The sequence below is a fragment of the Elaeis guineensis genome, chromosome 7 (assembly GCF_000442705.2).
Source record: "Elaeis guineensis isolate ETL-2024a chromosome 7, EG11, whole genome shotgun sequence".
NCBI lineage: Eukaryota > Viridiplantae > Streptophyta > Magnoliopsida > Arecales > Arecaceae > Elaeis > Elaeis guineensis.
Genome location: NC_025999.2, coordinates 96438407 through 96453656, shown reverse-complemented (window position 1 = coordinate 96453656; position 15250 = coordinate 96438407). Strand labels below are relative to the sequence as shown.

General features: G+C 38.4%; 1 protein-coding gene across 2 annotated transcripts; it reads right to left on the bottom strand.

Moving 5' to 3' along the window:
• Positions 1 to 998: 998 nt before the first annotated feature.
• LOC105048259 (uncharacterized) lies at positions 999 to 14527 on the bottom strand. Of its 2 annotated transcripts, none has more exons than XM_029265510.2 (6): positions 14429 to 14527; positions 11009 to 11350; positions 10710 to 10865; positions 6691 to 7007; positions 5779 to 6607; positions 999 to 2082 (listed from the first exon to the last, which is right to left on the bottom strand). In XM_029265510.2, the coding sequence occupies exons 2-6, from the start codon at positions 11274 to 11276 to the stop codon at positions 1541 to 1543; spliced, it is 2112 nt and encodes a 703-aa protein (XP_029121343.1). In that variant the 5' UTR covers positions 11277 to 11350; positions 14429 to 14527; the 3' UTR covers positions 999 to 1540. The 2 variants fall into 2 exon arrangements, with proteins under 2 accessions (XP_029121343.1, XP_010925822.1); XM_010927520.4 differs by lacking the exon at positions 14429 to 14527 and adding an exon at positions 12740 to 13681.
• Positions 14528 to 15250: the final 723 nt, after the last annotated feature.

The window sequence follows — 15250 nt, the reverse complement described above, 5'->3', positions numbered from 1 at the left end:
CACTGATGGAGTTGGTGAACAAGGAGAGAAAAGAGTGGTTGTAGAAGATTCCGTGCCATCTATATGGGGGTTTGGTTTCATTTTAGTGACTTGTTATTGGTTGATCTTTTTTTGAGTAACTTACTATTGATTGGTCATTGCGTGCGCTTTTGTGTTTGTATGACCGTCATGGATCAGATGTTGCTTCGCAATCTTCCTTTTCTATGGATGGATTTAACACCAAGGATGACGTTTTGTGTTTGTATTGTTATAAATTGAATGATTCTTTTGTGCTATTTTTTTCCAAATATTTTCTCTGATCCGGATGGATTTAGGTAAGAGAGCTCCAAACGTCATCGTTATCTTAGAGAGCACGAAACGCCAAAGACATTTGTTGTAGGGAGGGCGGCTGTCCGTTTCGCTTTGGTTGCGGGGTCTCTTTGGCGGCGTCGTGTTAATCAACCCCGCAACTGGATGAAGGCTGAGTTGGTAGATTTTGTCAGCCACCCATTCTCTCAAAAATAAGATGTTGTGGAGCCACCCGCATTGGCTTTCTGCTATTCCACTTCTTTTCTAGAAGAAAAAAAAAAAAAAAAAAAAAAGAAAAAAAAAACTCCATCTACTTTGAATCATCTACTTTGAAGAGACTGAAATGGTGGCTTCAAGTTTTCATGGTACGGTGCATGCTCGTGGGCGTTTGTGCTCCTCTCCCAAGAGCTTGCTTTGTGGACTTTCGGAAGTTCTTTTATGGATAAGTGTAAGATTCAAACCTTCGTGATAACATTTGCATTAATCTTTCTAATCCCGTAAGTTTTTTTTTTTTATATAAAGTCCCTCCCCTTTGGACAAGATCGAAGTGTCCATTTAACCTTCCAATTAGAAGAGAAAACTCTACTAGTAGCTCCATTCATTATGATCGGCTCCTTAAATCTCTTCCTTTCCCATTTCCATGTGCTGAAAAGTGGAAATATTGCCCCTCAGATACAGTTATATTTTCTCAGCGAAACAATGCTTGCATCTGCAACGAATGCTAGAGAACCAGTTTTGCTATCATATCAACAATTTCACAATCATACAAATCTTTTCCAATCAAATGTGGGATCAGTATAGAGAAAGAAATCTAATCCCACAATGAAAGAATCACAGAGATCTTATGACCAGCTATCAACCTGACAACCCTCTAAGATGTAATCCCAGATACCCAGCCAAGAAAAATTTAGACAAAAGGAAAGACCTGTCTGTAGAACTCTGTTAAAGCAAGGGGGTTTGTGGGTGAGAGAGAGAAGTGGGGGACACCGCACTGTATATGGCAAATGTAAACAACCAGTACACCATTACAAACAACAAGTTGGCCCACAAAAATGCCCAATTAATTCACACAGCCCCCCCATCCAACCTAACAATTGGAGGCACATTTCTCCCCTCCAGTCAACCTTTGTAAGGCTACATATCTAACCTGTCACCTGCTGAGAAGCTCAACCCAGACCCCCATCTATGTATTTCACAGCCTCTCAACAAGCAGCTCTGACATTGATTGCGTATGTTAAAGAGTAATTTACAGTCACACTCTCTTGCACCTTCCCCTGTTCCAGTCTTTAATATACGACCCCCGAAAGGTAACTGATGATGTCACCGTCGCTTTCCTAAGCTTCTGACGATTGTCAAAGCCCTTTTCGCCTTGAACAGGGGATGGCATCAGAGTTGAAGGCTTGGTGGCATAGCTATGCAATGGCCTCGTGCCGACGGTTAGGTCTTTTTCCAGTTTGCTGGGAGACGTAACACCTTCCAAAGGAACAGACCATCTTACAGATCCTCTGCCAGTATTATTCATGTGGGTGAGATCATTTTTATCTTCACTCATCATCTTATGTTTCACAGATGGAAGGCCTGTACTTCCAACAGGATCATGATGCCTACCCATGAGAAATGAGCTCTCTGATTTATCCATGGAAAATGAAGACTTGCGTGCTTTCATGGGCTTCTGTGAAGGTGTCTTGGGCCATTTTATCCCCCCACTATTATGGCTTCGAGTCTTGACAGCATTGGAACAGCGTCCCATCTCACATAGTATTTCAGCAGCGAGCAGTACCCTCGGTGAGTAGCCTATTTAATTAGCAAATATTTGTAGAGGTCAGAATGGGTGAGAACAGAATTGCCACAACACAGTAGAAATAATTTCATCAGAGAAACAACAGGAAAGAGGATTCTGGACAGAAAAAATAGCAGGCAAGAGTATCATATGCTGCACTCCTGATGGGAAAAGAAAAGAAGCACAGAATAAGAGAAGCAAATAATTTCAGTGAGCTACAAGCCTAAAGCAATACATCCATGCATTAATAAAGGCCATAAATATCAAGTAGTCCAATTATAAAACTGAAGCTATAGATTATCAAGCTTAATCCAGAAGATGATGATTTTTTATTGCCTGAGGCTTTAAGGTTAAACCTTTTTTACAACAGGTTCTAGAGATGGGACTTGAGAAATTAATAAAACATATCTCACAATCGTCTGAATGAAGTCGATCTTTGTGGAATTTTGAGATGAGCTAATCTCCATCAAAATCCAAGGTTTGTATGACATTGCTTTACAAAAGAATTTTTATCAAGCATGTCATAAAACAAGTGGCACGAAAAAGAACTTGGCCCAAAATTTTCTTTCAGCTTTGCTTCTGCCAAAGTGGTTTTGGTGGCCATGGCCAGACATTTCTGATTAATAGATCCAAACTAAATCTGTCTGTACATTTGCTCTGGTGCCCTCAAAGCACAAGTTCAATGAAGCTAATTGACATGGCAAACATAAACCATTTTGTACTATATATTGTGTATATTCGAGTCTTCTATAAAGGACTGCAAAAAAATTCTGGAATTTGCTTTTTCTTCTGTTATTTCTCTCTCTCCTCTTAGCTGTTAATCTCCACGAAATCAGCTTGTTTGTTCTTGTGGGCTCCCATGCTACATTATAGGATCTCAATGTCACTGTTCATGAACTCCCCTGCTTAGTGCCACATTAATTTTGAATAAAAAAATATATGCCATTAAGATCCTACATTTCAGAGTTATATTGACCTGACCATAGGTAGATCTTGTAGCATGTGAAAGTAGAGCATAGCTATACATCAAGTCATCATGTACTGAATCCACAAAATAGCTACCTTTCTATACATATGTGAATATTGTGGGCCATGAAAAGTCCCGAGAGAGAACCATTTTTAACTCCTTAACTCATGATGCTTCCTAATGTGAACCACTATCTATACAAGTAGTAAAAGGGATCAAAACATCACCAGATATATTCAAGGTACATGTATTTTTTAGCTTAACCAAGTCCATTTTGTCACTGTCACTCACACTTCACAAGGAAAAAAGATGGTGATGCCATTCCATTATGTGTATATTGTTTAAAATCAGAATGTTACCAGCTTAAAGGAAGAAGACAATATGAGGGAAATCCACACAAACATCAGAATCACTCAAAGCTCCAAAAGCTATGGATGGTGCCTGCCAGCTCATTGGCTATCCTTTGAAACTCAGCCAAGGGATTTCAGTTGAAAATCAGTATACTACCAGCTAAAAGAAGAAGATAAGAAGGAAAACCACATAAACAGCAGCACCACACAAAGCTCCAAAAGCTATGGAGTTTGCCATCTCATTGGCCCCCTTTGCATCTCAACCAAGGGATTGCGCCTAACTCTAATGATGTCCTGAGCCAAATGAGCAAGGGTAGCCTCCTAGTTAGACACAATTGTTGTGCCTGTATCGTAGAAAGGAGTAACTGTCGATCACAGGAGGCAATAAAGCTCCCACCATCGCTTATTCATGGTTGTGAAAACCCTCTTAATCTTCTTTTTAATGTCTCTTTTTGAGTTCTCTATTTTCTAGCAGAGTTTCATCACCCCAATCACCAGGCTTCTCCTCCTAAACCTAATCAAATGCAGTTTAGGTTTCTTCATCACTTGAATAGGCCTCAAACAGGATAAACAACTGCAAGATTTGCTTGAGAAGCAAAAATTTGACCTCCGCTATTTCTTCGCACATTCCATCTGTCATCATGTTGTCAGATGCTTCAGCATCTATATGAGAACTTCCTAGACAATAAATGGGTATTTGAACTTCATGATCCATTATGCGATTCTCCATAAAGTCTTCAGCATATGATAAAGTATGCATTTTTGACTTCCATTAGTCATGTTTTAAGAAATTCAAATTCTGTCAAGGAAATCTGCTTCAGTTTATAATCAAGCCAAAGATTCCATATACCATTGCTATCATCTTTACAATTTTGCTAAGCTTCTAAATCAATGCTCAACATTATTAGTGAGTCTAAAGGAAACTCAGAAATACTTTGAGGATCTACAACTATCAAAAAAGAGCTGCAGTAATAACTCAACTACATAATAATCAAATAACATCTCATGATACCATTTCCCTCAGCTCTGATATTAAAGAAAAAAAATACAATTGATGCATAATTTAATATCTCAAAAGTTAAACTTATCAAGACAGCCTAACATAAGATTTCCTAATACTATATTGACTCTAACTCGAAAGTAAATTTAGGATTTTCATGTCCTGTATCGACCAAAGAGCTCTAAAGTCCCAAAAAATTATTCTAGTTTAGGACCTTCTATTATGAAACCAAAAAAAAATAAATCTTGAAACATTTCTAAATGAATACCAGGTGATTTGCCTCAACAAAAAGAACGATCATATATTGATTAACCTTTCTGAGAGAGTGACCAGTAATTCTCCATGTCTGAGCAAACATAAATAAACTCCCAGTCAATATTTCAGGTACTCTCATAACATGAGATAATTGCCACATTCAACCATGCAATCTGGAACTACCTGACATGTACATGGAAGTGCATGCATGCACAAAGAATGAAGGCATGCATAGAAAGTGGGCTTCTAGTGTAAACCAATGTTTGTAATGCTTTTTCTTTGTCTTGCAACGAATACACAAGGCACCTGTCTTAGATACTTTAAAAAATCCCCCATGAAACAGAAGCAGGCAAAACTGCATCAGTTATCAGCTCTCTCTTATGAACAGTAAAAAAATGTTAATAGTATATACAACAAAAAACTAAAAAGGTCACCTGAAAACAGAAAGCATTCCATCACAGAGCAAAAAAATGTCAAAATCATTCCATATTCCGCTAGAGGAAAAAGAAATCACATTCTAGATGGACAGAATTAACTTTCAATAAACACAAACTGTTTCCATGATGGCTTTGCAAATCCCATATTTTCTGTATACACAGATAGGAAATCACAATCCACATGTTCAAATCACACAGATCACATACAAATTATTTGAACACTGGATTCATGCATTTCTTTGTGCCTAATATATATGAACAACAAATTGAATTTTTACTTCATTCAAACAGATACATCAAACTCCACAGTTATGCTGCTACACATTCTCTACAACATAACTACTCAACAGATAATGACGTGTCTCAATGTACAAATATTCACTAGAAAAATCCAAAAGACAACAATAAACCGTTATTTTTTCCTTCTCACATACAGTAGGATAAGCATAATGAATGCTACCACCTAATTTATCAGCTTCAACTACCTCATCATGCTAAAAATGAAATAACATTAACTCATTAAGCATCTATTCTGCATGGATAAACTATGCTAGCGAATTATGTTCAAAGATGAGGTGGAAAATATTGGCATCAACTTTTCTTCGAAAACAAAGAACCAATAACCTGCGAAGAGAACATGATATATGCTTTTCAAGTTATGGAATGCCTCCACTAATGCATGTTGAATTTTAGCATATTACCTGGTTTAGATATCTTTGGTGTAACAAAATACTGTGAACTCTGATCACATCCACCATAAGTGCTTTTACAAGAGTAGCAAGAGCAATTTTCTGAACAACCATGTCTGCCTACTGTGTCCTGTGCTTTTTGGGTGACTTCATTGTCCTCAAATTGCAAAGTAGACTGTGATGGATCCACTAAGTTTGGTTCAAGTCCTTTAAACCTCACATGGACTTCAGGTTCAGAACTTTTTAAAAACACAATATCTTTATAGTCAAATTCCAGATGGCCATCTGAAGATTCGACGTGCTCCTCCATTAAATTACACCTTTTAGAAATAAATGAACCAGAAACACCAGGTTCTTTCTTCAAATCGACATTGCTCGAACTATAAGCTTCTGGAGAAATTGACATAGTGCATACTGTAGTGGATGGTCCCTTATATGGAGGCTTAACAGATCTTGTCAGGGCGTTCGCATCTTGAAGAAGAACATCAATCTTTTGCTGGATTAAAGGATCTTCATTGTGGTTAAATGACATCAATTCCATTTCAGAGAAGCAACTCTGATCATCTCCAAAGGAAGTGGAATTGCTTCCTATTCTAACCCATTTACCTTGGGATGTGCTCTTTGTTGAAGCCAATTTACCAACATCTACACTGGGTTTGCAGGCTCCACTGTGGCAAAAAGACCAAGGAAAATGTGGCAAGCTAGCATGACGAAAAGCTGTCATGTGCATAGCAGACAACAAAAGAGCATCCAGCTCCTGAGCTGGAGGAAGTGCTAACTGCTTTAAAATGTCTTTAGGCTGGTATAAAGTGGAGAGATTCAAGCTCAACTGACAAGGATCCTGGTGAGAAGTGTAAATAAATAATTAAAAAATGCTTTTATATTTACATTCATATGAGAAAATAACATAAATTGTAGACTCACCTTGCTACAAGGTACTGATTCATCAATGCCCTTATCCTTCTTATCACATTCAGACAAGTTCAGTGAAGAGCAATTAGGTTTCAAGAAGTCTATAACAGCTTTTCCATCCCCATTGTTATCAACTGCACCCTGGAGTGGAAGGATAGAGCAAGCCTTTCTAACTGAGGATAAAATATTTTCATTGACATTGGAGGCTCTCTTTCCTTTTTCAGGACATAAGCTAGGGTATTTGTAACTGCTGTCAAGAAGTTCATTCAATGACAGATCATCCATACACTTTGTAACATCACGGAGATCTGACTTGAGACCATATATTCCTGATTTGAAATGGTAAGATATAATTATAAATCTGTGTAAGCACGAAACTAGATTGCCTATGAAACCTAATGATCAATAGCAGCAAAGAAAATCTTGCTATTGCCTTGGTGATTCTTGGAAGGTACTAACTGAAGCAATGTTGATCTGCCAGATGTATTATTTTACGGGGTTTGAATTCACATAATAAATCCATTATTTCATATGCAAAATCCTATGTCATCTCGTACTATAGAATCCAAAGAATCAAAAGATAACCAATATCTGTTAGGTTTGATTTCTGACAGTATATGTACGTGTATATGTCTGTGTGTGTGTGTGCGTGTGAGAGAGAGAGAGAGAGAGTCTGAAGATTTTCTTTGAAAAAATAACCAAAATTTTAAAAGAAAGAAAAAAGCTAATGGAGGAGGGGAGAAGGCCATTAAGGCTAAATATAAGGGAACCTATATTACACATCAGATTCGAAAAGAGAAGAAAGCAGCTTTGCCAAAGTCTATCCATGAAACAGAAAGAATTGAGATAACATAATGTGATTAAAGGAATATCATGATAGCTATTTATGAATAAATGTAAAACAGAAAATTGGATCAACTCCCATAATCAAACTTATGTGGCACACTAGCGAGTCAACAGAAGATCATATAAGAGCAACAACCATAAACGACATGGTTAATTGGGTATTATTAAGATTACATGTATATGTGTGTTTACATACATACATGCGTAGTGTATGTGTGTGTGTGTGTGTGTGTGCATACATACATACATATAGATAGTTGTACTACACACCTTGCACTAACTCCTCGAAAAAGGAGCTAACAATTGTAAAATCAATCATGGATCATCCAATTTGAAGTTCCGAACCACTGAATATGATAGACACTATAAAAAAGGCCTATAAATTAGAATTCATATATATTTGGTGGTTTCTAGCATATCCATCAAGTCGGTACAAAAATGAATGGTAACAATTACACTTCTGTGATAAAATACATAACTAGGAACATGAATTGAAACTCCACATTATGGACCATGCTCTACACATCTTAAGACATGGATGAATTTAAATTCACTAGGTTTTGATAATTAGATCATAGTAAAATATTGCATTATACTATTAAAATTATCCATTCGACACCTACTTGATTAGGTTAGAAAACACCAAACATATACATTTTGATTTCTAAGCATTTTTTTAGTATAGATCAAGGAAGGCGGAATCATCCCAAACCGCCTGGTTCAAGGAATACTAGGATGTACAAACGGCAGACCAAGAAGGTTCCAATAATAAAATCGAGAAACTAGTGAAAGAGGAGAGGAAGAAGGAAAAGGAGAAGAAGAGAGAGGGTGGGAGGGAGGGAGAGGGGGAAGGAGGGAGATGGCTGGCGGATGGTCAAGGAGCTGTGTGGAGGGGTGGAGGAGGGTGTTTACCCATGATTTCCCTATTTCACTCGAAACAAGGGTCCCAAAGAGGGCCCCTTTTTAATTTGAAAAACAAAGGAACCAGAGGCAGAGCCCTCTGCATAGCTCCCTAATACTCCGTGGGCCTCCACCGAACATCTATCACCCTCCTCTGTTCCATCCTATTCCCCCTCTCTCTTTCTTTCTCTCCCTCTCCCCCTTGTTCTACCTCTCCCCCATCCTTTGTCTTGTCGGGATGCACTCTGCCATCCTCAACTAGTCTTCTCCCTCTGTCTATCCCTCCCTTCCTCCCTCTCCCTTCCTCCCCTCCTCTCTCTCTCTTTCTCTCTCCCATTCTTCCGATCCCCCACCCTCTCTATTATACCAGTACATGCCCGGCATGGAACAGTATGAGGGTGTATCGAACTGTGCCGCCAAGCAACCAGTCCAAGCCCTGATATCGGCATAATGATCCTTGGTATAGATCATATTCAATGCTTTAGATCTTGAAGGTGGAGTCCATCGTACACACACACACACATATATATACACATATACATACATACATACATATATATGTACATATGTATATGTGCATACTACAAAATGGAGCAACAGGTGTTGTAAATACCACAAGGCAAGCAAATTCCTAGAAAAAAAACTTCTTGTTGATAATGAGAGTACATGCCATGGCATAAGCAATTTGCAGAGGGTATAGGGTAAAGGATGAGTCGAGAATATGGGTGACAGCAAATGGAAATGATAAAGTTTTGAAGGATCAAGCCAAATATTGGTAAAATCAAAAATCAGAATATGCTATACAATTTTCATGGAGACAACAACTCATAACTTAGCAAAATTACAAATAATACCCAACTGATATAATTTGTGTGATGATAGATTATCATATGAAAAAAGGATGACATGGATGGCATACAAAGATGCTTCTAAGAATTTTGTGATCATTGAATGCTTGAGGCTACAAAGGAAATTTATTATTTTAAAAAAAAGGGTGAAAAATGAGTACATAATTAGAAGCAAAGGATTTGTAGAATGGAATAAGGTGATATCACCAAGTGCTGGACAATGAAAACATCTGGATTTCGACTGAAGCAGGGAAGGGAAGACCATGATAACGTTAGTAGTAGATTAGTAGGAGCTAGACCTCAATATCATGAAAACATATTTAGAAACACAACCATATTCAGAAAAACATGGAGATACACCTGCCAGGTCACACCATAAAGGTAATGAATACTGCAGTTCTTAAAAATATTTAGTAGCAGAACTTAAATGATCATCCGTTTATTCAACATGTTATATTCAATACCAGGTAAGTTTCCTTATCACTGAAGACTACCATTACATGAATGCAACAAAGGGGATGAGAGTGATATCAAGAGACAAAATAAAGCAATGGTCATAGGGCTGCTAATGGGCTGGCCTAGCCCCACAACTCAACCCTAAAGCAACTGGGCTTGGGCTCAAGTTTTAGGGTCATGAGCCAAGCTTGGCCTCAAAATGAGGCCTGGTCAATTTTTGGGGTAGGCTTCGGTCGAAGATAATGCTAAAAATTACATACAGCTGGTTCTGAGCCCGGCCTAGCTTCAAAGCATATATTGAGTTGGGTCAAGCTCAGGCCTCATACTTTTGGGCCAGATCTGGGTTGAGATGGGCTCGCGAGCCTAGGGTTCAAACCTTCAGCTTGCTTTGGGCCTAGGCCCAACCCCGCCCATTGACACCCTTATAAAATATAATAGAGAGCAAAGTAACTTCTTCAGCAAAATAAGATTTATGTCAGAACAGCTAAATCTCTTTGAAGCCCATCATGGGCTACAAACAACTTTCAAGAAAGGAAACTTGGAGATTGAAAGAAACTCATTTTTGAAAGATGTTGCAAGAAATTTTTTGCCTGCTTATCAATTATTGAAAATAAAGCAATTCAACCATCATATGCATCCAGAAATACACATATCTTCAGACTTAAAATTTTAAAGACTCATATGATTTTGCTTCCTTCCATGTGAAAAAGCACTTGATACATGTGTGCATGTATACACCATATGAGACAACAAAATGAGTAACTTTTCCAGCAAGTTCTCTAAAAGAAAAATATTTAATTTATATACATATACATATATACCTATACATATATACATGTGTGCATGCATGGGAGTGGGCATTTCTGAGTAGATGCATGCACGCACGCATGCACAAGTAGACGCATGCACATGCTAATGGAAAACATACATAAAAAAAACATCAGAAAGAAAAAAAGGTAATTCCACATGGTTATTGCATACCAAGAATGTTGTTTCCTCCACAGGTAGAATCACAGTTGGTTAACCCAGCCTTTGTTGTAAAACAATCATATTTACTTTTCAAACAACCTCTAAAACTCTTTTTATCCATTTTCTTTCCATCCTGACCACGCTTCTGCTTGACCATCCGGTATTTATCTGCATAATCAAATGAAAAATCAAGACTCAACACTGTCAGCCATGACAAACATCATCTTGTTCTTTAGATTATCTAATAACGCTAAGAAATGCAGAGGCAGACACCATAAGGAAGGTAAAACCAAAAGTGGTTTCCTTTTTACCAGAGGAAGTGCATCGCATGCTGTCAGACCCAATTGTCCTTGACATATTATTCCGGTCACCAACTCCAGAATTTGTCACAGAATTTTCAGGTTGATCTATTCTTGGTCGCTTAGAACAAGGGAAAGTATTCAACCTTTTTACAGATTTCTTGTTCAACGATCTGCCCTCATACTTGGGTAGTGATGGGACAGGTACATCTGCCTCCCCAAGGTGATGCCTTTTACCATTACCTTCACATTTGGAACTAGGATGCATGTTTTCATGCATACAAAGCTCCGAGTCAAGCTTTTTGTTTCTTGAAACTGAAGTGCATTCAGGAATTAGATGTTGAAGTTTGGCATCTGGCGTGGATATAATGGGTTCAAAATTAGTTAACAAAAAATTAAGATATTCTTGTGCTTAAAAAACAACATATAAATACATCATTGCCCCAATATAAAGACTTATACTACCGGAAAAGAAGATTTGTAAAATAAAAGAAGTAAAAGCATCATATGCTCACGTTTAAAGAACTGCCAGAAAATAATTAAAAAAATTATGCTCTTGAGCATCAATAACTTATCCAATACCAATACTTCCTAACCTAAATATAGATATCAAGATTCAAACAAACAAAAAGTAGAACCTTTAATTATATAGGCAGATGGCAATGCAAAAGTAAATATGTTGAAAGTATATCTTCTGGATATCTGAAGAGCACAGCAGCATGTAAAGATATTGTGAAAAGTTGCCCAATTATGATTACTGAATATCAGCCGTAATTCTTAAAAAATCCTGCTTGGTAGGTCATTAGGAAGAAAACTCCGAAACTATATAGCTTGATAAACTTCATTGCTGTATCATGATAATGTTCAGAATAATAATGTAAAACCAAACAAGGAAAGCAATGAGACAAGGATCAAAATGAGAAAAGATGTCATGTCACCAAGTGACCATTTTTCTTTCTCCTCCCGGGCTTCCATAGACTTATAGATGTGAAGTAAAATGAAGGACCAAGAACATAAACATGTATAAATATAAATCTGTGCAAACATACATGCAGTAATGCGAACTTTTACTGCATACAAATATGACAATAACAGACATCACCGCAAGAACCATGAGGAAATAGCAAGGGACCAATGTCAAAGTAGCTGTTAAGCAGCAGATCTGACAAAAAGTTTTCTTCCAATCAAACTGACAACATGATATGCATACCGACACCCCTTGGCTTAAAAGAAGCCACTCCATGGATTTCCAAGAAATTGCACCAGAAGTAGTAGATCCCTAACAAGGTAATTACACCCTCTTCTCCAGAACCAAAAAGTAACAACAAACAAAAGCAAGAAAAGATGAACCCCATGGCCTTCAAAAAATTTCCACCAGAAGATTGTTTAATCAATCTCTAAGTAGGTAATCACACCCAGTTTTCTAGAATAAAATAACTTACATGCATAAAAAGCAAGAATATATGGGCTCTCAATTCCTGACAACCAAAACCCTAACTTTGAGGAACAACTTTATTACATGGGTACAGCATCCATTTATCAAGACACCTAAAATGCGAGCTACCGTCCTCCCGTGTATCCATCGACCCCTCCAAGAAGCAGCAAATCAGCAAAAAAACAAAAACCCTCAATTCATGTAAAAAGGCGAATATTTATCCCTTATATAGTCTAAAAAGCCGATATCTATCCCTTCTAAGCTGTTAAAATCGAATTTTTTATCATATCAAATGGAAAAAATGGTACCGCTACGATAAGGGCTGCAACCAGAAAGATTGTGACTTCCGAAAACAGGAGCATCGGCGCCGTCAGATCCCCTACCCTCCGGCTCTCCAACCCTCCCGAAACCCTCGGTGGCCAAGAGCTTCGATACAACCACATTCGCTGGCAGGGGCAACTCCACTGCGTCCATCCACCACAGAAAGAGCACTCTGCGCCCTAGATAACCAAGAAAGTCCCTATCTTTCCCGATCCGAAGCACTTCTCCTCGCTCAGCCGGCGGATCCCCTTCGAAGGCTTCCACCGCGCATCGATCTCCACGCCAGGAAGAACAAGCACATGGAAAGAGAGAAAGAGGGGTAAGGGATCGAGCGAGCGAGCGAGCGAGCGAGAAAGAGACGGCGGACGCGAGAGAAGAGATGAGCGAGCGGGAGAAAGAAAAGGTGGGAAGGCGATAGGTCGGCGGAGGAAAGAGGCGTAGGGTGGGGAGAGGTGGGGAAAGAAGGGGGCTGCGTATTTTAGGGCAAGGAGGAGGAGAGGAGAAACGTATATATAGTTTTCGGAAAATCCAAGAGATTGCCGTCACGACAGATTATTCCGGCAGGTCAGGAGTCGGGAGTTGGGAGGAGGGGTAGCGAGGAGATGTCGTGTACCCCAGGCGCATGGGATTTGTACTTCCGCTGATGGCCGTGTTGGCATGGGCGAGGCTGTTACACGTGTCCTCACCTCCCAGTAATCCCAGGTGCCAATATTTGGCGTCTCTTAAAAATAAGGGTAACGTTGTGATCTTATTTCCCAGTTATCTATTTTTGTGTGGACACTTCGGTCCAGAGCCGTCCAGAGTAGGCAGATGGAACTTGATCGAGAATGTCTAAATCAATAATTTGATCGAGTATGAGTGGCTCGGATTGGATTTAAATGGTAATATGGATAACGTTTTTATGTATTCGTTTAGATTTCTAGGGAGAAGAGATATACCAGCAACGTGAATGGTCGTGGATTTCCAATTTCTATCCTGGTAAATTTCGAACAGTGAAAGCTTCTCAATTTATAATTTTTAGCATTTGGTAAATCTCAGAATTGTTGATTCGTACACCCTACCAGATATTTTTTGACCTTTGCATGCCTTCATTCCTTCGTTGAATTGTGTTACTTTTTGAAAAACGTTATATTGGTATGATGGCAAAATACTGTAGTGTCCAAGCAAAATTAAAAGAAATTAGAAATGAAAAATATGTACTTATTTAAATACCAGATGGCTACTTGAACAAGTGGACATGAGCACACGGAAACCATCAAATATTAGCAGCATGATAATGAATTTTCATAATAATACTAATCATGTAAATGGATGTAATGCCTTGATTAAGTGTAAGCAATTTAGAATGGATTGAAAGGATCACCGTATTTCATTCTCGACGGTATCAAATCCTGATTTTTTGTTTCTAGCCGTGTACATGCCAATGTTAATTCGCTCTCTCTGGCATCTCAAAGAATGAAAGAATGGTATTTTCCCAGCAAAAAGAAAGTGGTGTATCAATGAACATAAAGGTATCTAGTAAGCTTTCGAGACATCAAGCAACAAAATTAGAAGTTAAAAGAGAAAAGTATGCTACTTTGTATGTTGGACTTGAGTGAATTACATGTGAATCTGCACTGGACAGTAATACACATGTACCATCTCATAGGAGAGAATATATCGTAAAAATTGCCAACCTCTCCCGCCTTGGTGGCCGCAGTAGCTTGTGATAACCGTGGCAAGTGTTCAACGGTTGGCACCACCCTCTTTCTTTTCAGTATGTTGTAAGACTTTCTAAGCTATTTAGCAAGTTCAAGCACAACAAACAGGATGAGAGAGGGTACATTTAATAGAGAAAAGCATTTGTGTACATGTAGCAGCCAAAAGCAAAAAAAGTATAATGATCAGAATCTAGAAACTGTGTAGAGTTGACCATGAGCAAATTGTAAAAATTCACAAAATTCAAAACTTGATTTAAGGACTTATGGACTAGAGGGCGGATGAAGATGTTCGATCTTCATTTCCGGGACCAGTGCTGGGAGCTCAGATAGCTAAAAAGAGATTGTCAATTATGATCATGGTTATAGATTGGTGATATCAAGTTTCAATAATTTGTTACTAGTGGAAATGTAGATTCATGGCACCATGAACAGAACACCCACATTGCATCATTAATTATTAATGAACATGGTCTCCTTCTTGGGGAATTGTATAGCCGGGGTGGCTTAAATCTGTTCTGTTATGAACAAACGCAACAGCGTGTTCACAGTCCTGGCCTCCTGTTTTTGGATGACTATAAAATAAAAAAGAAAAAGAAAGGCAATCATTGGCCAAAAACTTATATATATATAATCAGAACAGGCCTTCATTTCCCAGAGCAGTGTAGAAAAACCTAGGATCAGTTATTTTTGACAGCAGTTGCTGAATATGCAATTTTACCAAATCTCGGACATATGAGATTAGTAATGACCTTCAAGTGATCACTTCACGAGGACAAGAAGTAGCTGGACTTGCAAGAT